The sequence below is a fragment of the Wolffia australiana genome, chromosome 18 (genome assembly GCF_029677425.1).
Source record: "Wolffia australiana isolate 7733 chromosome 18, ASM2967742v1".
NCBI classification, from domain to species: Eukaryota; Viridiplantae; Streptophyta; class Magnoliopsida; order Alismatales; family Araceae; genus Wolffia; species Wolffia australiana.
Genome location: NC_135852.1, coordinates 9,861,106 through 9,884,443, shown reverse-complemented (window position 1 = coordinate 9,884,443; position 23,338 = coordinate 9,861,106). Strand labels below are relative to the sequence as shown.

The 23,338-nt window shown below is 40.9% G+C and overlaps 2 protein-coding genes across 3 annotated transcripts; both read left to right on the top strand.

Annotated features, from left to right (window-relative positions):
- Positions 1-2,556: 2,556 nt before the first annotated feature.
- LOC144715190 (pfkB-like carbohydrate kinase family protein) lies at positions 2,557-5,407 on the top strand. Of its 2 annotated transcripts, none has more exons than XM_078590102.1 (4): positions 2,557-3,203; positions 4,624-4,809; positions 4,877-5,072; positions 5,169-5,407. In XM_078590102.1, the coding sequence occupies exons 1-4, from the start codon at positions 2,592-2,594 to the stop codon at positions 5,258-5,260; spliced, it is 1,086 nt and encodes a 361-aa protein (XP_078446228.1). In that variant the 5' UTR covers positions 2,557-2,591; the 3' UTR covers positions 5,261-5,407. The 2 variants fall into 2 exon arrangements, with proteins under 2 accessions (XP_078446228.1, XP_078446227.1); XM_078590101.1 differs by having other exon boundaries at positions 2,559-3,212.
- A 1,899-nt stretch (positions 5,408-7,306) lies between these two features.
- Positions 7,307-21,725, top strand: LOC144714868 (16S rRNA processing protein RimM family). Its single transcript, XM_078589667.1, has 9 exons — positions 7,307-7,672; positions 7,780-7,914; positions 8,273-8,383; positions 8,775-9,011; positions 9,189-9,388; positions 19,753-20,005; positions 20,207-20,320; positions 20,417-20,599; positions 21,348-21,725. Exons 1-9 carry the CDS (start codon positions 7,319-7,321, stop codon positions 21,693-21,695), a joined length of 1,935 nt encoding a protein of 644 aa, XP_078445793.1. The 5' UTR covers positions 7,307-7,318; the 3' UTR covers positions 21,696-21,725.
- Positions 21,726-23,338: the final 1,613 nt, after the last annotated feature.

Genomic DNA, 23,338 nt, shown 5'->3' with positions numbered 1-23,338 from the left:
ATAAATAAAATCAAAATTGAATAGAGAGTGGCCTCCCTATGGATTGACCCCTTTCTCAACCTATACTTTCTTAATTTTTAAAATGGAATTATAAATTTTATTGCATAAGTTGAATCATCGACAACATGATTAAATTCATGTTTAATTGGGTACCAATTTCAGATTATCAAGGAACCTAGTTATTTAACCTGGGTGAAGCGAGTGTTTTGAAATGTTCATCATTCTTTTATCATTTTTTTCTTTTAGAGAAATTCGTGATCATCACAGTATATTATGATACAAGTCAAGAAAGAGACATTAAGGCCCAAGGTATGAGCACCAACACTTTAGGAACCTAGCTCAAAAGTTTCACCATCACCCCCATGGAACACTTTTTCTTTCTTTTACATCTTTTTCTTTCTCTGTCCACCCCTTTTCCACCACATCACATCTCTAGGGGTCCAAATTTATCTTTCTCTAAACCTTGCATACTATCTCTAGCTTCTAGACCTATGCTTTCATTAGAAAGTAAATCCCTTTATCCTTCCAATGTCGGATCCCATTTTTGTCATTCAATCCTGTTCAAAACTTTCTCTATTTTGATAGCATCCCTTCCTGTTCTGATATCCAAACAGGATTTTTTTGTCCAAGACTGGGGTCCTCTAGGATGATCTGCAACTTGAAAGATCCCCTTAACCTAGTGAGCATGACTGTTGTGGCCTATGCATGAATTTGTTGTTCGTCTCTGCCAACCTTTGATGACAATCATCAGAAAGGTAATTCTCGTAAATTTAGTAATGAAAAATTAAATAAAAACAGGAAATATTAAAAATCATATTTATTATTTCTATTCATTCTAGTTATTTGACCTTTGAATTTAATTATACAAAATTTATAGAAATCAAAAAACTTAAATCTTTTTTCCAATATTAGGATAACTTATGTTAAAATTACTTTAAATCATTTTTGTAGCCTTTTGTCAAATATGAATTATATGAAATAAAAAGCAAAATTATACTTTAAATTGTAACATTATTTCTTTGACTTACAAGCCCAGTAAATTTTAAATTTTAATTTCTGCTTCTCTATGGATAGCCCCCTTTCATACCATATAATATTCATATAATACTATGCATAAGATCATTAAAAATATTTTGAAATAATTATAAATTGAAACAAGGATATGAAACCCTTAATTTAGACTTGTCCTTGATATACCAATGCAAACTGTGACTTGGTACCCAAAATCAATAATATTTTACCCCTTGTTACTTGGATTTTAAGTTGTGCAGATTCAAATAGAAACCTGCTCATTTTCTTTTCATGACTACACATTTACATAGGCCTTGTAATCATGATGTGAGGAGAGAAATGTATGACTGTTTGGCTTGAGGATTAATGTGATTATTTTGTCATTTATATAGAATACTTCTAATTTCCTACATCAGGATACTATCATATGTGGTTCACAAGTTTTTAGCTTGATATTGGCAGCTGCTCGTAAGTGTGGAAGATGGATGACAAATAATGGTCGGACGGGACAGGACATAAATGCCATCCATCATTTGTCCACATTTTATTCAGACAGTCATCCTTACACATTTCGTCATGCCATCAGTCCAGCACCAGACCTGCTCAGCCGTTCGTCCACAACGAATAACAGAACAGATGACGGAAATGACAGAAATGACAGAATTGACAGAAATGATTCCCTCCCTCTCACTCTTGTTCAGTCATTCAGCTGTTGCTGCTTTTGCTGCCGTCGTTACTGCCACACCGTAGGCTAAGGTATCAACCTAATCACCTGATCACCCGTCTCTCTTTCCCTCTCACTCCATCCCATTCCCTGAGCCTATCCCTCATCCCCACTCCCTCCTCTCTCCATCCATTCTCGCTCTTCATCACACTTTCCCTCTCCATCATCTCTCCACCCTTGGTGTCATTTTCTTTCCTCCATCATCTGCGGACCGATGACTGATGATGGAAATGTTTTCGTCCGAGCATCCAACCATTGGTATACTCTACATAAGATGACGGATAACGGATGACAAAAATGGGACAAAACTGATATTGTCTATCATCCGTCATCCGTCATCTTCATTGTCATCTGCCATCCGTCATCTTCATCTGTCATCTTCATCTGTCATCTTCATCCGTCATCCGTCATCCCATCATCTTCATCCGTCATCCCGTCATCCCTGTCATCTTCATCCGTAATCCGTCATCACTGTCATCTTCATCCGTCATCACTGTCATCTTCATCTGTCATCCCGTCATCCCTGTCATCTTCATCCGTAATCCGTCATCACTGTCATCTTCATCCGTCATCCCGTCATCCCTGTCATCTTCATCCGTAATCCGTCATCACTGTCATCTTCATCCGTCATCCCTGTCATCTTCATCCGTCATCCCATAATCCTCATCCATCATCCGTCATCCAGTCATCTTCACCCGTCATCTTGTCATCCATACCACGTCATCTTATCCATCATCCGTCATCCCCGATCATCTGTCATCCGTCATCCCTGTCATCCGTCATCTGCCCGTTGATCACACTGATTAAATCGGCCTTCCCAAGACTACCCATCGACCATCACGAAACGGAAGCAGCGATGAAGGGGATGAGTCGGCTCGTTCACTCCCCGACGGCCACCTTCCCACGTCCCTTCGCGAGAGGAGCAAATCTCCGTCGCAGCCACTCCTCCTCCCCTTCCTTCGCACCCAATTCCTCCCCCGTTCCGTCCTTCCCTTCCATCTCTGCCCAGTACGAGCCCAGCGAGAAGCCCGTGGTGGTGGTCGGGTCGGCCAACGCCGACATCTACGTCGAGATCGATCGGCTGCCGGCCGTCGGGGAGACGATCTCGGCTCGCACGGGGCAGACCCTGGCCGGGGGCAAGGGCGCGAACCAGGCCTGCTGCGGCGGCCGGCTCGACCATCCCACGTACCTGGTCGGACGGATCGGGACGGACCCGCACGGGAGGCTGATCGAAGAGGCACTCGTCAAGGGGGGAGTGCTTGTCGATCATCTCGAGCGGGTCTCTGCCGCGCCGACTGGGCACGCCGTGGTTATGCTCATGCCCGGCGGGGATAACTCCATTATCATCGTCGGCGGCGCCAACATGAGCGGCTGGCCGCAGCGGCTGCCGGGCGCGGACTTGGCGATGGTGGAAAAAGCTGGCGTACTGCTCTTGCAGCGAGAGATTCCCGACTGGGTCAATATCCAGGTCGCCCAGGTACCCTTCATCGTCAACCATGTCATGATCGTAATCGTAGTATAATCGTCGTCCTTAATCGCAATTGTAATGTTCATCATAATCGTCATGATTGATATCCTCATCCTCATTGTCATCCTCGTCGTAATAGTCATCGCCATCCTCATTGTAATCTTCATCCTCATTGTAATTGTCATCATCATCATCGTCCTCATTGGAATTGTCGTCCTTGTCCTCATCATAATCCTCATTGTTGTCCTCATCATAATCGTCATCATCGTCATCATAATTGTCATCCTCCTTGTAATCATCATCATCATCATCATAATCGTAATCATCATCATCATCCTCCTTGTAATCATCATCATCATAATCGTAATCATCATCATCATCATCATCATAATCGTAATCATCATCATCATCATCATCATAATCGTAATCATCATCATCATCATCATCATAATCGTAATCATCATCATCATCATCATCATAATCGTAATCATCATCATCATCATCGTAATCGTAATCATCATCATCATCGTCATCTTCATAATCGTCATCGTCATCCTCATTATAATCATCGCGATCATCATCATCATAATCGTCATCCTCATTGTAATCAACATCATCATCATCATCATCATAATCGTAATCATCATCATCATAATCATCATCATCATCATATTCCTCATCATCATCCGCATTCTAATCATCATCATGGTCTTAATCATCATCATCATCATAATTCTCATCATCATCCTCATTGTAATCTTCAACCTCATTGTAATTGTCATCATCATCCTAATCGTAATCTTCAACCTCATAGTAATCGTCTTCATCATCAAAACTGTCATTGTCATCCTCATCACAAATCATCATAATCATTATAGTTGCAATCGTCACCCTCATCATAGTCGTCATCATTGTGCTCATCAAAATCCTTACCGTCATTGCCATCTTCGTCCGCATTCAAATCCATATCATCATTGCCCTTGTTAACTGTCTCGTTACAAACTTGGATGACCGACGGCTGTCATAACCATACACATTGGTAACTGGGTCAACGTCATTTAACCTCATTGACAGCATTTACCCTTAATCGTTGACCCTTGTTGACATCATAAACCCTCGGTGGGTCGTTGACCATCCCATTGTTAATTGGGTCAACGTCATCAACCCTCATTGACAACAGAAAATTGTTTTACAACATCAGACATGATGGATGGGGAGCGTACCTGAAGGGATCCGGTGCATTAGTGATGGTATGATCGCACCTCTGGAAGCCCTAATGATGATTTCCTCTTATAGGGGACGAACCATAACAGCCTATTAATGTCAATAAACCTTGATGTGCAGTCCTTATACCTTACTGCATGAATTTAATCAAGTTAAAATTATTCATTCACTAATCTCGATATGGGTTGATTTAAAGGCAGCAAAAGGGGCAGGAGTGCCGGTAATTCTGGATGCCGGAGGCATGGAGGGGCCAATTCCTGCTGAACTGTTAAACCTGGTAGACATATTCAGCCCGAACGAGACGGAGCTTGCGAGGCTGACCGAGCTGCCTACGGAGACCTTCGAGCAGATCAGTCAGGCCGTGGGCAAGTGCCATGAAATGGTAAATTCTGGATTTTTTAAATGCATTTTGGAAAAGGCTATGACCCAACAAAGTTTGATTTATACAGGGTGTAAAGAACATTCTGGTGAAACTTGGTTCCAACGGCTCGGCGCTGTTTGTGGAAGGGGAAGAGCCAATTAAGCAGCCAATTATCAAGGCTTCTCGCATCGTGGATACAACCGGTGCTGGTGATACGTTCACTGCTGCTTTTGGCGTGGCACTCGTGGAAGCGAAACCCATGCAGGAGTGCCTTAGATTTGCTGGTATCATGCTTTGTTTACCATCTCCTTTGAGATAGTTTTATTTGTTTAATGGGATCTTTTGAATTATTTCTTTGTTGATTTTTCTATTTATTTCAGCGGCAGCAGCTTCTCTATGCGTTCAGGTGAAAGGGGCTATCCCCAGTATGCCAGAGAGGAGCGCTGTCATGAAGCTTCTTGAGAGTTCCTGATCACTAGCCTGTTCTGGTATAATTCTCTTTGGGGAAGAGCATTTTTTTAATTAAAGTTTGCATCTTTTGCGTTGGTGAACTTTGGGTCTGACTATTTCATGTTGTACTCCTCCATATAATTATTATCTGTGTCTATCTCTCTTTCTATCTCCATTTCTCTACCTCTCTTGATAATTCTCTACCTCTCTTTATCTACATCTTACTCCTTATCTCTCTCCCATATCTATCTGTCTCTTCCTCTTCCTGTCTGTTGGTCTCCATATTATATTCTCTTCCATATATCTACCATCACTTCTGCCAACACTAAGAAATACATTTTCTTTTGTCTTTGACCTCACTCTCCTATTCTACACTTCTATTCAGACTGTCAGATTTTTTATCTGTAACTTTTGTCAAAGGAAGGAGAATGAAATAACACATGGATAGTGGAGCTGCATTGTCACATAAGCCAACGCCCAACTCGCCAAAGTTGCTTTAGAATTCCTCTCTGTTTGTGTGACCAGTGCCCTAGCTGAGTACGTGATCTCTGAGGGGCCTATGATCATCATGTTCAAAAAGATATGTCTTGATGAGGAAAGCATCTAGCTTCTTGTCATTGTGAAGTGTTGGTTGCATTACAAAAATTCACGTCTTCACTATGCCAATGATAACAAATGGGTTTTCGACGATGACGAGTAGTGCAAGGTATAGTTTGTCATCTAAAATTTGCACATAGCTCCGTACAAATTATTTTATAGTTATTGGCCTGGTGTTATTTTCCAGGTATGATGTTTGCATCACCTTTGTACGAAGAAGTGAGTAGGGATTTGAAGTTCATTGTTGTCCTTAAATGAACAGTGTTCGTCGAAGAATGAACAGGTGAAAATGATGTTCGCATTCATTTTTGTTCATTTGAGAACAAAGTCTAGGAAAAAGGAGATGGGAAGCATAGGGAGAGGAAATGCTGATTTGCGAATGAAACTTTTTTTCCCATCCCTCCGTAACAGCCTTAGGTGGGTCCATTTTTTAATTAATTTCTTCATGTCTTTAAGCTAAAAATATGGCTTGTTGTTTAGTTAGCAAGCTCCATAAGACTCGGGTGGTTATATTAACATGGTAGTAAAAAAACAATTTATTAAATTATTTTTTAATGAAATTTATTAAACTAATGACACAGATGTTTATTTCGGAGGAAATGGTGTAGTTTAATAGCAACATTAAAGTAAATTGTGATCAGAGGAAGTAGTTTAATTATATTAATGTATTTATAATTTTAACTCCATTCTTAAATTTGCTTTATATATTTTCTTAAAAATCCTGTATTATGATTTCTCTAAAATTCAACACTAACATTTTGAAATGTTGTTTTTTTTAAAACAAATTAGTGACACCTATTTCATGTTCAGAGAGACATAGATAGTTCAATTATAACATTAATGTAAGATGTGTACTGAGTAACTGTCTCGATTTTATCTACTTCATTCACGCCATAGAATATTCATAAAATATCCAATGATCAAATCTGCCCAACCTGAAGACCCGTATTACTATTTTATAATTACTTAAGTGTTTCAATCAATTAACACTATATATGCTCTCTATAGTCTTTTATTCCTAATCATGAACAAATTACTTCAACTTTCTTCTCAAGGATATCTTACGTTTATTTCTTTCTTTATACTTGTATTCTAATATCTCTAAATTTAATCACTAAAATCCTTCTTTAAATTTTCTCATGTTAAAATGCATTTATTATAAGTGGCAACTGAGCTATTTTCTGAGAAAAAGAGCTGAATTCATATTTTTTCCACCATTGCATTATTGGATAACCAGTAAATAATTTTACATAGTTTTCCCGGTTACTTAAATACATTATACATATCTTAATGGCCCACTCGACGGGGGTTTAATAGCTATGATTTCAAAAAGTTATATACTACTATAAAACAGCCTAGGTCATTTTTAAAAAGTCGTCACCACCGTCATCCAGTCGTCACGTCCACTCACGTCATCGTCATCCTACCAGTCCTATAAATTATGTCCTCTTCCTCGCGACTTGATCTTCGTTAGTCGGAGAAGATGCTGTTGTCGAACTCTCTGCTGCGGCCATGGCGAAATTCAGTCGCTACAGCTTCTCGCCGCCGGCTCTCACGAACTGAAACTCCGGCTTCTTCTTCTTCAACAGTTCTTCTTCAGCCATGGAAGCATGTAAGGTTGGGTGGTCGCTCTGCTTCTTCTCACTTCACTCGCCATGGTAGCGTGCCCGGCGTCGAAGCTGATCAATTGCAGGAGGAGGAAACTCTCGAAGAAGAGGATAACGACGCGCAGACATCGAGATTCGTCGAAGTAGGCTACATTAGTAGTGTTCACGGACTTCAGGGGGAGGTCAGAGTGAGATCTTCTACTGCTTTTCCCGAGGTTAGGTTTGCCGAGGTACTCCTCTGAACTTAATTTCTCGTTTTTCTTCTTGCCTTGGAGTTTTGTTTGTTCTTGGTTTGAAATGAATTCGGTGTATGTTCTTTTATTGAAATTCTCGGCAGCCTGGAGTTAGATGGCTGAGAACGCGTGTTTCTGGGAGCGATGAAGTCCGACCCGTGGAGCTCACGTCGGGAAGATGCCATTCAGGGCCGGATTCGTGGATTCTGACCTTCGATGGCGTCGGCACAGTGGATGAGGTCTGATTTTGTCTAGAAATTAAAAACCCCTAAAAAATGGTTTCCTCAAACCCCAAAATCCTAAACCATAAACGAATTCAACAACTCTGAACTCTAGGTACTTCCCCCTAAATAATAAACCACAAACGAATTCAACTTTAAACTCTGAACTCTAAGTACTTCCCCCTAAATAATAAACCATAAACTTTAAAATCTGAAAACCTAAAACATTGAAAACCCAACTCCAAAAAACCTAAATCCCTAAACCGTCAACCATTGACCCAGAACTCCTATGTCTGAAATCTTAAATCCCTTAAACCCCAAACCTATACTTTGTACGTTATTTATCAAGTCCGTTTCTTTATCAAATCTCTTGCAGGCGAGGCAGCTTATTGGATCTACAATTCTCGTCGAGGAAGATGATCGACCAGATTTAGAAGAAGGAGAGTTCTACACCCCTGATCTTTATGGTATGAAGGTTATTCTAAAGGTACTTTTCCGTCTTATCCAAATAATTGGTGTAGAGAGTTAATATCGCGAGTCAGGTAATGAGAAATCTATTGTTTTTTACATTTTTTCTAAGTTTTCCTCATGATTTTTCCTAGAATGAGAATTAGCTTGTTCAGTCCCCAAGACATGCCCAGTTTTTCAATGTTAAATATTTAAATATATTTTCTGTTGTGTTGTCTGGAATTCTAGTAAGTACGTCCGGAATATTGCTTAAGTCTTCGGAAAAGTACTTCGAAACATTTGCTTCACGTTTTGTCTAAGTTTTTGAAAAATGTTCGGTAGAATTAAAATTCACATGCGTTAAATGTTTAAAATTCACGTAAGTTTTTGACTATCAGATGTGAGTAATGTTGGTTTATTCTCGAACTCAGGAGTCAGGTCAAGAAGTGGGAACTGTGGTCAACGTTGTCAATTATGGATCAAGCGATCTTTTACAAGTGAAGCTTACAGAATCCATTGGAAGCTCTGTGGTCTGGGTTCCTTTTGTTGAGGCCATTGTCCCAGATGTTGATATAGACAAGAGAGAGATGTTGATCACCCCTCCAAAAGGGCTTTTGGAGCTCAATGTACGGTCTGATACCAGATCAAAGAAAGAGAGGCGTCTGATGGTTTGGTCTGCTTCCTGATAATTAATCTTTAAATTACTCAGTTGTTCCAACAATTTGAAAAAAAATGTGTTTTCTCTTAATAAAAAATACTCTTACATTCGCTGTTGATTTCTTCTTGTTTCTTGACCGGAAAGTTGTTGAATTCATTTTTACATATTTATTATTTTGCTGATTTAGGGGTGGAAGGAGAGAAAGAAGGTGCAACAAAATTTTACCTTCGCAAAGAAAAGACTAGCTGAAATGGGTCAGGATCATGTTCTTAGAGGGTTGGCGTCTGGAGAGAAGGACGAAAAGAAATTGCTTGGAAAACAAATGGGAGATCTTAATATGCGGCTATTCAAACATGCTTTGGAAAACATCATAGAGAATACTGAAAGGTGAAAAGATCTCTGATTCTGTAGTCAGACCAATTATTTATTGTGGTTTTAAGATGTCATTCTACACTAGGGAGAAGAGCTTCATCTCTAATTCCCGGCATAATATTATATATATCTTTCATGTTTTGCCTTCCAGTAATCTTTGGAAGCGGGTAACTACTACAGTGGACCAGAAATACATGAACTCACTGTACATTTTAGCTTCCTAAGTACTTTGGTCAGGGTGAAACTTTTAAACTGCACATAGATGCTTGCTCTGGAGATTATCCGAACTCCATCTTCAGATTTTGAATAAGACATTGAGATTTCTGATCGTAATTATCCGAACTTTCTTCCTCTGCACTGGGCCTTCCTGATCCAGCCTCCTTTCGTAATTCATTCCTTCTTTATATTTTTTCCCGCAATTGCTAAATAATGGGGGGGAGTAAAGTCTTTAGACCTCCTCTGATAAGTTGTGTGCTTCCCTCTATGAATCTCACCCCGCCCTCAAGGTGGAAGGAAGGTAAGCAGTTTTCCATTACCATGTGTAGTTCCCTGGAGTCTTCTGAAGTTGTTGTAATAAATTGAAGGAAAAGATGAGATAGTGGACTGTAGAGAGAATTTCTGAGAATGTGGAGAAGAGACAGAAAAATTGGGGCAAAAATGAACTGATCTTTATTACTGAACAGATGCCCCTTTTATACAAATTTTCACAGAGAGAGAGAGAGAGAGGTTAATGCTTTTGTCCAACAGTCAAAAACTGACCGTTGGAAAAAGCTGCAGAAGAGATTCCTTTTTCAAAAAAGGACTTCCAACAGCTATATTTATAGCTGTTGGAGGCTGGGCCTGATATAAATCAGGCCCAGCATATATTAGGTCCTTAATGGACCTAATATATTCCCTAAATGGGCCCCTCACTATTGGGCCCTTAATGGGTCCTTAGTGGGCCGTTAATGGGCCCTTATTGGGCCTTTATTTAAATCCATTTTAAGTTAGTTTTTCCATTAGATCCCTAGGATTAGTCTATTACACGTACATGGCCTCAGGCCCATAAGTTAGTAAAATTAGCCCTAACTAGGCCGTGATGATCTAACAGTTGTCAAACTTTCCTACTCAATTAGAACATCTGTACCTCTGGAATGGTACTGTTGGAATTAAGAAGCTAGTGTTTAACTTTTTTATTCAGTTTTATGTAATTAAGTCTGCATACGCTTCCATTTTTAGGCAACATGCTAGGCTTTTTGGAAAGGTGTCAGATTATTCCCTAAGATGTGCTTCAGATGCTTCTTGAAGAAGCCCCACAGAGAGAGGAAACTCTGAGGAGAGTGAAAATGTTGAAAAAATAAAATAGCCCATTTTAGGGTTTTCTTCAAGAAGATACATATAGAGAGAGAGACGTGAGAGAGAGAGGAACAAAAAAGAAAGATACATATAAAGCTTATTCAACAGTCCCCCTCAAACTGGTGAGTGGATGCTATCCATTCACATTTTGCCGCACAATTCTTGAAAATGAGGGGCAGACAGTCCTTCGGTGAAAATATCAGCTCGTTGATGGGCGGACAGGACATATGGAATGCAAAAGCGTCCTGACTCTAACTTCTCTTTATGAAGTGACGATCAACTTCAACATTTTTAGTGCGGTCGTGTTTTATTAGATCATAAGCTATGCTCATAGCTGGCTTATTATCACAAAAGATTTGAGTAGGTTGATGACACGACAGCTACAGCTCTGCAAGGAGATTGGTGAGCCATAATGCCTCGCAGAGACCTTGTGCCAAGGCATGAAACTCTGCTTCAACACTAGATCGAGAGACGATAGATTGTTTCTTACTGCGCCATGTAATAATATTGCCACCAAGAAAGGTACAGCAGCCTGTCGTTGAGCGACGATCAACATGAGAACCAACATTATCAGCATCTGTATAGACATCCAATTGGAGACCACCGTTACGTTTGAAGGGAAGACCTAGACCAATAGTACCCGTAAGATAGCGAAGTACAGAAGAAGCCCGTCGTTTAAGCGGAACAAGGAAATCGAGGGACTCATCACATAAAGGAGGAGAGGAAGGAGAGGACGATGAGTCAGAAAGGTAGAATGGAGTAGACTTGTTAAAGGTGACATCTTTCCTCACAATGAGGCGATGAGCAGAAGGATGATAGCATTTATATCCCTTTTGATGAGAAGAAAGTAACCCACAAAGACACAACGGAGCGCATTTGCATCAAGCTTATCACGAGAGGGGCGATGGTTAGCGACATAGCAGGTGCACCCAAAAATATGGGGAATAAGATTAATTTTCAAGGAAACTGTGGGATAGGCCTGATGTATAGCATCAATAGGGGAAAGGTGGGAAAGGACGCGAGATGGAAGGCGATTGGTGAGGTGGACAGCGGTTAGAGAGGCTTCGCCTCAGAAGTATTTAGGCGTATTCATGTGAGGAAGGAGAGAGTGAGTGGTATTAAAGTTGTGACGAATCTTGCGTTCTACAAGACCATTCTGTTGAGGCTTGTAGGGAAATGATGTTTCATGGGCGATGCCATGAGAGGTGAAGGTGGAAATGGTAGAGTTAACGTAATCCTGGGCATTATCGGAGCGGAAGCATTTGAGGGACGTAGCAAACTGATTTTGGATGAGGGCATGGAATGAAATTATAGTTTCGGAAATATATGATTTATTTTTGGGGAGATAAGCCCGTGTAAAGTGGGTGGAATCCTCCACAAATATTATTGACCATCGTGCGCCTGAAGTACTAGGGACAAGGGCTGACCCCCATAGATCACTGTGAATGAGGGAGAAAGGTGAAGACGAACGCAAAGAAGGATCTAGAGGAGGATACGTTGTCTGAGTATGTTTAGTTAATTGACATGGTTCACAAACAAACCCATCCACAGGACGTCCATGAGACAACCGAGGAAAAAAGAGGCTCGTGAGCTTCCCAGCTGCTGAACAGCCATTGCCGAGACAAGTTCGGAGTGAAAAATGCCAAGGCGTGTCTCCTCCATCTGAACGGCCAGAAGGGCCTCCTTCAAGGTAGGAACCTTTTCCGGATAAATAAGCTGGCTGCGTAGAGACTCGTACTTGGGATTCAGTCCCATGAGGAATTTGACCCGGAATTGAAGAACATACCCATGATCAACAAAGTGGGGATCAGGAGGCATGTGGTGTTCCAACTCAGCCCAAAGAGACGTCAATTCCGGGCTATAAGCTTGAACAGATTGAGGGCCCTGGACCAAGTTAGTGGAGCGAGTCACGAGTTCATAGATAATGGCCAAGTTGTTTCACTTCGAGTGAGATTCTTGAGCAGCGTCCCATATCTCCTTGGCGGAGTCTAAAGATAAGAATTCAGCAGCACATAATAGACTGATACTGTCAAGAAGCCACCGGTGAACCACACCGTCAACATCAAGCCAATGATCATAGTGAGAGGCGGTGAGAAGTGGCGGCTCTTCCAAAAGATGCTTCATAAGTTTTCCTTTCAAGGTAATTCGAACCCACTGATGCCATTGAAGAAGATTCAACCTGGAGAATATAAATCCAGAATGTATATGATATGATCCGCCAGCGACTTTGCACTCGGAGGCCCCGACAGCAGCCCACAAAGCCTAACCAGGCCCAGCCCACTTCGAATCCTACTTAAGTCAGGCTACGATTGAGGACAAGGACAGCAATCAATCCTCCCTCTCGCATTTTCTTCATCTCTCTCTCAACTTCTGGGTTGTGATTCTTTCTCTCTATTGCCAGCAGATAAATGTCGTCCTCCTGCAGCCATAACCTTCTTCGACGTTCCGTTGTTTCCTTCCTTTTCCTTCCCGTTTCTTCCATCCTTGACCCACGGTAACCTCTCTCATCTTCATTCTCTCTTTCTCGTCACTCTCTTTCTCTGTTCTCGCAGTGGAAGACATTTGAAGGATATAAATTTGGTTTATATTGCATTTGGAGTTTGTTGGAATTACAATTGTTGATTCTTGGTCAGGACTGACCAGAATCTTATCACTATATGGGGCAAAGAATAGTGCCAAGAGCTCAATTCGGATGAGTGAGGAGATAGCCCTCGTGACAAAGTGGCAGCAGTAGTAGAGTTGTTGGACGCTATGTTGGAGTTGGAGGTCCGACGAGATTAATGAATTGCGATGAGATGCCCCGACTTAGGCGAATGAAGGCGGCACCGCCGACGGATCTTTGCGGCAGTCGGCGATGCCGAGCGAACACGAGAGGGGCGATGGTGGTCGGTGATGCCAAACAAACTGGAGTCTCTAGTGGTGGCAGATCGGCAGTGCCGGCGGCGGCAGATCAGGGGTGCCAACGGCGGCGGATCAGCAGTGGTAAGGCAGAACAACAGTGAACAAACGCCTAATGAACGAGCAAATGAACATGGCCGGCAGAATGCTCCCTCTTGGACGAACAAACACTGAACAGATGTTGGCAAATCGTGTTGGCGCTGAACGAACAAACGCCAGCGGATCAATCGATGAGAAAGCTCTGAACGGCGGATGATCGAGCGTCGGCTGATCAAGCGGCTGATCGATTGAGCGTTGGCGGATCGAGCTCGATGCTGAACGGTCGTTGGCGGCGGATTGAGCGTCTGCAGCGGTAGGTCAAGCGGCAGATCGAGCGAATCAAGGCGGCAGATCGAGCGTCAGCAGAAGCGGGTCAAGTGTTGGTGGATCGGGGCTCTGATACCATGAAGAAGCCCCAAGGAGAGAGGAAGCTCCAAGGAGAGTGAAAATGTAGAAAAAAAAAAGCCAGTTTTAAGGTTCTCGTCAAGAAGATTCATATAGAGAGAGACGTAAGAGAGAGAAGAACAAAAATGAAAGATATATATAAAGCTTATTCAACACTTCTTATCTTAGATGCTTGTGCGCGCCACTCCATGTTCATAGTGAGTTAGAGGATGACTGTGATCTGCGCAACCCAGAGGTTGCCTTTGCTGAGAAGCACGAAAAACAGGGGGGAGTAGGCAGTGGTTTTGCAGTCTTGGTTTATTGCCAGTCTGACCAACTCGTTACAAATTGCATAAATTCTGAAGTTACCTAGACAAATATCTGTCACTGTGTCTTTTTTACCTAGGATTTCATCTGATATGGAAAAATTGACTACTAATCATATCCTCTGGATTCAAGCGGTTCCTCACTGCTCCACTGGAACTCCTTCATCCAACCTGCCTTTCTTATTTCAATCCACTCTTATATATATATATATTAATTCAGTTTCCCTTGTGCTGCTCTGGTTCTTCCTCCAGCACCCTCTCCTAAACCTCTCTTGTGGTGTCTAGGTTTTACAAAAACGAGAATATAACCTCATATTCATTCACCTATTACAGTTGGTTTAAATACCAGCCCATAAGAGTAAATGGGCTGGGCTCACCATACTAAGTCACTTATTCTTAAATGTTTAGACATTTAAATGGGCTGGGTTCTCATATTAAGTCACATGGGTCCACTTATAGAAACGTGGCCCACTTACACAGAAAAAGGGAAATATTAAAATAAGAAATGGAAAAACAACAGTGGCTTACATTTTTTTCTTTCTACTGTTGGACTATAGAAGGGTACTTAGATCTTTTCGCCTCTCCTTATAAATGTCTAAACATGGGTTGTTAGACAACAGGGGAGCTTGTGTGTGTTTGATACGGTTTGACCACGTACATATCAGAGGACCAAACATTGCCGGTCAACAGAGTAGGGGCGGTCAACATAATAAAGATATAAATAACGGCAAAAGGGAAGCGGAGAAGGGATCTTGAAAGTTTGTTGTGGGAACTGCAGCCTGGAGAGCGTCCCGATCCAGAGGGAGGGAGATTGTAGTCGACTCCCTATTTCGTGTTTTCTGTTCTTGTTTACTTCTCGTCCTTTCCCCTGAACCATACTACCTTCAACATTCCTTCGGTTCTTGAATGTTGGAACGCTGATCCTTGGAGGTTCCTCTCTGATCTTCTTGGTCTTTCTGCAGTTTTGAGTATTACAAGATCGAGAGGCGTAACAGGCTTATCTGTGAGTTTTATTTAATTATTTAATCATCCTTTGGCTATTTAAGGTAGAAGGATTAGAATGTGGTTTTTCAACCCAAATTTGTAGCTGCTATACATTCAACCATTCTCTCTTAATTTTCTCAAGTCAACATGGTATCAGAGCCTCTGTGATAAGGCACTTCTGCAAGGTCAGGAAAGGAAGATTTTTCTTCAACTTATGGAGACTCATAGATAGGCTGGGTTAGAGCGCTGTCCTAGATCAAATAGGAATGAATAGTTGCAATCAGTGATTACCAGCAATTTCTTCAAAAAATGATTACCTGTGTCAGCTTTCAGCTAATCTTGGAGAGAAGCAATGGATAAGCTTCTTCTCCACTTCTCCAAACCCTAGCCGCCAGAGGAAAAACGACATTCAACCAATAATGATCATTGATTAGGTTTTACATCATAACCCAGTACTTATACTGGGTTTTACACATATCGAGTCTCGTGGACCTGATATGAGGGATCCGGTATACCCAAAATCATAATGGTATACGTACAATAAAAGAAATACATGGCTTTAAGAACATAAAGAAATGCATGGTGAGATGCAATTCCAAATGGACAACCATGCACTCAATCACATTAGACACGTTTTTTACTCTGTTCAGTTTTGCAGGTCAAGATGAAAAAGTGCGATTCAAATAAAGGTTTAAATGCAGATTATTAGGCCGATCATTGGTACTTTTAGTGATTTCAAGGAACAAGTGTCCGCATATGATTAAATGCGCCAATTTTAGAGCCAATGCTTGGGGCTTTTTGAAATGATCACTCATGTTACCAGTGTTAAGGGGCATTTCATATGTGAATTTGGATGCATAATCTTTTGGAAATTTGAGATTGTGTAGCCATTCTGGTAACTCATTAATGAGGAGAGAGAAATAATCAACAATGAAGGGGCCCTTTTACCATTATGCGGGGGTTTATTTATATATCCATAAACAAGGTTGGGGATGGATAAGGAGAAAAAGGTGCAGCTACCTGCAATTTTTTTGCGCAAGACCTCCTTCTGGATCATCATATATCATGTCATGTGGTTGGAAATTTTGGGTCAACGGTTATTTCTCTGTCTTGCTTAAACAACATCATTATTTTCTCTAGACAAAGAGAAGCGGGGGCAAAGCATTGGCTGTGCTCTGGGGAATATAGTGCCATGGAAATGACGTGATCTTTCATGGGGGGACGGCCTCTACGGATTGGCTAGCCCACAAGGTGGAAGGACTTCTGGCTGCTTGGTTCCCCTGAGTCGGGAAAAGAGAGGGGAGAGGATAAACCCCTTTGTAATAGAGCCTTACGGCTTAAGGCATGTAATTGGAGGGTGGTTACCGACCCATTTGGGGTGACTGCCTTTTTTGTTATAAAAAAAAACATAATTATTTGCTAGCGTAGCAGTGAAATCCTCAGATTCTCCAAATATTGGTGCCATATTGATACCATCCCAAGTCTTGTAGGATTATTTCTGTCATTTAATCCCATCTTTGGATTAGTCTTTTCCCCTTTAATGTTTTTCCTGTTTAATTGGGCAGCTATCCCTTTAGGAGTGTAGCCAAGAAGTGATTTTTAAGTTGTCAGCATCCCATTCTCTTCCCAGTCTCTCTATTTCCTCCCTCGCACTATTTTCTAGCTCTCTCTCTCTCTCTTGTTTGATCCTAAATCTTGGATTGTCAACCAATCTAGCTCAGTACAATAGGATCCCTTTCAGGATCCTGTCACCTACCCAATTCCACAAGAAAGAAAGAAAATAAAAAAAATTATACAACAGCAAAATTGCAGCCCAGTGAGAGAGTCGTCCAGGAGTTATTTGAGAATGAAGAAACAACATTGTAGAACGGAATGGAGACTGGATGGGAGAAGTCAGGAAAGGTTCTTGTATCCAATGTCGGGCTGACAAAGGTGTATACTTTGGGCGTCCTCCCAATTTTTATGGGCTTCTCAAGATGGGGTTGACTGGCGGCCTTTCATCTATTGGGCCAAGGAGGAAAGAAAGACCAGCTGGTTCATTCTCTCTGCTGAACCAGAGTTCAGCAGAGTTAAAGCCTAGGGTCATGTGTGGGATGGAGGAACTCTCCCAGCGCCAGACTGAGCCCTAGAAACACAACAAGGTCAATGAGAACTGTCCTTTGATTGCCTCAGTCTGGAGAGCATGCCGTCTATGCTTGACATTTGAGTCTAGAGCTGAATCAAGAAAGTTGGCACGACAATCTGGAAGCCCTGTTGACAGACGAGATGAAGGGGATAAGGTATTGTTCCCTCCTCATTGCGAATCATGTAGTAACCGATGAAGGGAGTTGGGAGCAGCTTCAGTGCAGGCAAGGCCAAGGGAAAGAAAAAGGGTAATTTATTACAGATTCAGGAGTTGGAGAAGGTAGAGAAGTATCGGAATAGAGGGATTACATCTCGAAAATGCATTCTTTGAAAACTTTAGGCCATAGACCTACAGAGAAGAACATGATGTTTCAAACAAATGATTGAAAAGCAGCGTAATTGACCAAATTTCAACAGGAAGAATAGAGTGGCATAGAACTTCTGAATTCAAGTCCGTCTACGCTTGACATTTGAGTCTGAGCTAGTCCCAGCTGACACTCTGGTGGAAGCGATAGTGATCATCCTCTGGTAGAAGGATCATCCACTTCCATGCACGATGACCTCTGGTCGAGCAATACTGATCTGTCCAGAGATTACGACCATATCAGTATTGCTCCAGCACCATCTTCTTGACTAGTCATAACATGACTCTTCATTTCATTTTTGACTTTGTTTTATAAGGTTCTTTTGCTGGAGCTTGCTGGTTAGATGTGGGCTAGAAAGCTCAGGTGTGGAAGGAGCCGTTCTAACTCGTATATTGCAGATACATAATATGGAGAAGTTTCTTTCCTAAGTGCAGCTAGACAGTTTTATTTCCCGAGCACAGACAAAGGGAAGAATCATCAGACAGAAGCAGAGGACAAGCATCCAACATTACTGCTCAGAGCCTGGTAGAAGATCTGTGAGAAGCAGAGGCAAGCCAGAAAAGAGTTCTCAGAGACGAGCTGAAGACTGGGAGGTGACAGAGACAAAGGCATTGGTCGCTCAGAGCTAGTGCTTGAGGGGACATTCACACGTTGTATCATGTCTCATCCCGTCCCAGACTTTAGACAGGGGACAGAATGCGCAGTGCAGCATCCAGACAGATGTCAGGTACTCTTCTTCTTGGTGGTTCCTGCCAGATCCGTCCCATCCCATCTGCCAGGCTCAGACGGGAGTCTGATTGTGGCTAGTCGCATCCCACATTTCACGTCCTGATATATCAAACCGTGCTAAGTGCCCAGCAGAAGACTGGGAGGCAGGAGGGGTAAAGTCCTGTCAGCAGGCGCTCTTACCCTTTCCTATTATATGTTTTTTGTTGTTAATCCCTGTATTTGTGTAAGTACTCTGATGAGATACGTTTAATTCAGATCCACCATATTGGGTCCACGGAGACCAATTGATGTAACTCAGTATAAGTACTGGGTAATTCCTTCTGGTAAAAGTAAGTCATATTTTCTGGCTGAGCTCTCTGACTTTTGGTGGTTAGGGTTACGACAGGTGGAGAAGACAACAGGTATAAGCTTCCCTGTTGATCGATCTCATTGATCAGCTGGAAGCTGACAAGTCCTCAAAACAATTCCACAGAAGAGAGCATTGACCATCTGCTTCTTTGATCCTGCTTTTCTCATCGCTATGCATACCTAGCAGTCTTTAGGCGACTGTTAGACAGCATGGGGAACTTGTCTTTGTTTGGTATATTAGGATGTTTCACATAATTATCTCTTCATTCATTTGCCTATTTAAAGCATATGGAACGGAATGAGTAATCCTGCCCAGTATTCTGTTATAGGCCACTCTGCCCAGAATGGGGAACCTACCACTCCGCCCTACATTCATATGTTAGCCCTTGATTTTCACAAAACATAACGAGAATTACATTGGACGTTTAAATTTTCTGTGACAACTTTAGTTTTTCTATGTTGGATTGACCATGTAAACTTTTCAGTGTCTTTGTATTAATCTCTAATATAAATTATAAATAGAAAAAATTTATAGAAACCATACCCTTTGATTCATCCCATCTAGTTAAGGATGTTTCATCAACTCATGTCAATATTGATTGTGTTTTGTGGGTCAATATTGTATGGACTGTATTTTAGAGGTTATCTTTAATGATTGTTTCTTTCCTTTTTTGCTGGCCATTTGTATTTCGTCAGTTGCTTTCTTTTGACTACTGTGCTTATTTCCTGTCCTGCTCAATCACTAGCTATTTCATCAACAAAATTAAGGATATCACCTCATTTCGACGTTTTTCCTTTATACAATAACTCAGTTTTCATCTAAGTATTTTTTTTCCTTCACTTGCAGCAATAATCATTTCTCATCTCTGGACGCAAATTTTTACCATTCGGCAAAGATTTGTCGGGAGATACCCGAATCTTGTTACAATCCGTCCTCTTGTGAAGAGAGCAAAGATATTCAGCAACTCAAATCTGACGGATTGCGTGTACTTTCAGAGAATAATGTTGCGGCTATTTTAATTCCGAATGTACAGAAGAATGAAAGCAGATTCCTTTCACTATTGAGAGATGCCCTTTCTAGTTACCAAAAAATTGCGAAGGTTTGTGTTGGCTAGAGGTCGAATCTCCGTTAGCCATACTTTCAGTATTTGTTCATTCTAAAACCTACGTCTTTTCAACGTGGAAAGTTTTGGGCTTTGATTTCACCTTTTTCTCTTGCATTTCCTACAGGTTTCATTGACCAAATAATTTTCACTCAAATGTGTTTAGTTTTTTTAATGGGCTATTATCTTTTAGCACAGCCTGGAGAAATTGAGAGCTCACCACCTTTGATAATCCTCTCTCCGGTGCAAGATCTGGAGCCTGACCAAGACATTTTATCGAATTTTGATGACGGTGGCTTCGACAAAGAAAGAGTAAGGCTAGAATTCAGACGTTGAGTCTTTCCATTGGGGGTCTCCTGTTTTAACTATCTCTCACCAGAATATCTAATTCGGATCCTAATGCTTTAGGTGTGGGTTTTCGAGGAAGAGAAGCTTCCTGTTCTAAACAAGGCAGAGAGTGATTTCAAGATACTCATGAAATCTCCATGGGAAATTATTGTATCACCTGCAGGACCTGGTGCTCTGTTTTCTCCGCTTTCCTCTCGCAGGATTTTTGATAGACTCAATGAATTAGGCGTCCGTTATGTGCAGGTAAATTATCTATGATAGTTTTTTTTCTGTGGTATACATTTTCCAATCGCTCAAATTTTATTTTTATAGGCCCTGCATTCTATTTTCATGTCGAAGATAATAAATACCCTGGATAGCTTTTGAAATTTTATCATTCTATCTAGGGTTATTCCTTCATTTCTGTTAGGGAGGCATATTGGTCTTCTCAGTTTTCTGCAATTCCCTTTTAAAATTATGTACCTGTCCCTCAGAATCAGTTGGAACTTTCTTTAAGCGAAGCCCATTTGTCTTAGTTCCCTTTGACTCTCTCTCATTCTTCTTTTGGCGATGATTTTATCGTCGTCTCCCTTTCTTCCAATTATCTTTATCTTGATTGATCCTAAACTCAAGGATCCTCGTCCTCAGTACAACCAATCAAGTTACATTTTAATAGGATCCCTACAAGGATCTTTCTATATTTCTATTGTTTCCCTATTAGTGTTATTTAGTTGAATTTTCAACTCAGTATCGGAAAATATTCAATTTTGGTGTGAAATGTGTGCACAACCTAAGTACTATGTTTTATCTATTGCAATGTGTGCCATCACTAGATCTCATTTAGGTGTGCCTGGTTGGCTAGATAATTCATTTATCTTTTTCTTTCAATTTTTTACTTTTCTGTTTATCTCGCATTGAACTGGGTATTTTTCCTTTTAAATCAAAAGAAAATAATATAGACTCTTTCAACTTTATCTCCCAAATGATTGACCTCATGTCTTAAATATCGTAGATTTCCTCTCTGGGTCAACGTTGTACACTGGCAGACCCGTTGTTCCTCGGTTTCATTGACTCACAGAAAGTCAACGTCGGTATAAAGATCTTTGCTGATGGTGATAGAGAAAGAGATATAGATCTGATATTTTCATTGGAATACCTGAATAAGCTGGCAAAACAGGAGGTCAAGCTGCCGCGGTTTCATGCAGTTCCAAGGATGAATAAACACATTGTCTTCAATGGCGACGACTGGATCAGTGTAGATCCCACAGAACCAAATTCTTATCAGCTCCACTGTCCCATTCATGAAATTCTCAGATCACTATCTGCGGATGATGTTGCGATATTGAAGATAATTGATTAATATATCGCGGTTTCGACCATGGTTTTTTGAGACATTGCAGTAAATGAAAAAATTACAGGTCATTGATGGGCTCTACCTGGTCTTCTTTTACTGCGTCAGGTATTTTTTTAACTATCATGATTGTGTATTATACATAGTCTGTCTTCATGCATTAGTTTGGGCAAAACATGTCTAAAATACTTATCTCGGTATAGTTAGAAATGTATTTCAGGGATGAAAAGGTTGCATGCTTTTCATCGCGTAACAAACATTCTTTCAAAAAAGGGTCATTTAACAAATGCAGTTCTTGGTCACGTAACTATCATGATTGTGTTAAGAACAAGGGAAGAAAAAATATGAAAGTCAGAAAATATGATCAAGGAAAAGAGAATTGAAAAATGATGGTCTTGATTTGAAGGTCTATAGTTTATGATTGTTTCCCAATGAAGGAACTTTGAAACTCTAGATCGGAAGATTTTTAAACGTTCAAATATATTTAAGCGTTGAAAAGTTAACATTGATTTCATCATTTAGCTAAGGTTCCTACGTACATTGTAACCTAAGACTGGTAATAAAAAAAATGTGAGTCTCAGAAACTATGTTCGGCGAGGGAAATCAGAAATGATGATATTGATTTGATGGTCTGTAATCTTATCTTATAATCGTTTCCCAGTGAAGTCAGAAATCTTAAATCACAAATTATGAAGCATTTTAATATATTTAAGTGAAAAAAGGTTGCATTTGTTGCATGATTGTCTACATGTAACAAATTGAGTTCTTATCCGTATCATCATTGAAGAATGGGACACAAAAAAGAAAATAAACATTTCATAAACTATGAGCTACAAGTAGGACAACATGATAATTTTACTACTAGCAGCTAGTTTCATCGTCTATACTTAATGCGAGCCATTGGATTTCCCCCGATCTCTATTTAATCCTAGCCACTAGATGGGTACTTAATCGACATCCATTGTGTGTGCCATATCTTTTATTACTATAAATCATGTTAGTCAAGGACAAACTTGATGGAGTGATCATGAACACTTGGAGATTATATGGTTGTTAAAACCATTATGACTCACGACTTGTTTGTCACGAGTTGAACTCTTCCATTGTTTGACTCTGATCAGAACATAGTTTTGATGAGGTTGTCATTAAGATCATAACTGAGTTCTGACTCAGATTTCACATATTTCGGATTTGATTTCTCATTCCGATGATAGATTAAGATTTCTCTTCTCGAATGGCTATAAATGAGCCATTCTATTAATGAATCATTTGGTGATTTCTCAATGTAAGTTTTCTTCTCAAGAATTTCTCGAATTTCTCTCTATTGCCACCATGCTTGTAACTGTTGCTAGTGCTAGCGTCAAGTTTTGGCCACATCATCCCTGCCATCACATCATTGCACCATCATGACGTTGTTGTCCGGTGTCACCATACCATTGAGCCGTTTCACATGGCCACAAGCCATTTTGCACCATCTTGCACCCTCCCGCACTATTAGGTACCACGACATTGTTGAATGGCAGGGGATGTTGCAGCAGCATTCAGTAGTGCAGAATGACACAGGATATGCAACAACACTTGGCAGTACAGAATGACATGACAACATTGAATAACACGAGACGACGAACGACTTAGGTTATGGTCAACTATCA

Coding starts and splice junctions, on each gene's coding strand:
- LOC144715190 (XM_078590101.1), top strand. CDS start 2,592: ATGAAGGGGATGAGTCGGCTCGTTCACTCCCCGACGGCCACCTTCCCA. Junction 3,213..4,623: donor TCAATATCCAGGTCGCCCAG/GTACCCTTCATC, acceptor GTTGATTTAAAG/GCAGCAAAAGGGGCAGGAGT. Junction 5,073..5,168: donor GGAGTGCCTTAGATTTGCTG/GTATCATGCTTT, acceptor TATTTATTTCAG/CGGCAGCAGCTTCTCTATGC.
- LOC144714868 (XM_078589667.1), top strand. CDS start 7,319: ATGCTGTTGTCGAACTCTCTGCTGCGGCCATGGCGAAATTCAGTCGCT. Junction 9,012..9,188: donor AGAAAGAGAGGCGTCTGATG/GTTTGGTCTGCT, acceptor TTGCTGATTTAG/GGGTGGAAGGAGAGAAAGAA. Junction 20,321..20,416: donor GTGGCTTCGACAAAGAAAGA/GTAAGGCTAGAA, acceptor CTAATGCTTTAG/GTGTGGGTTTTCGAGGAAGA.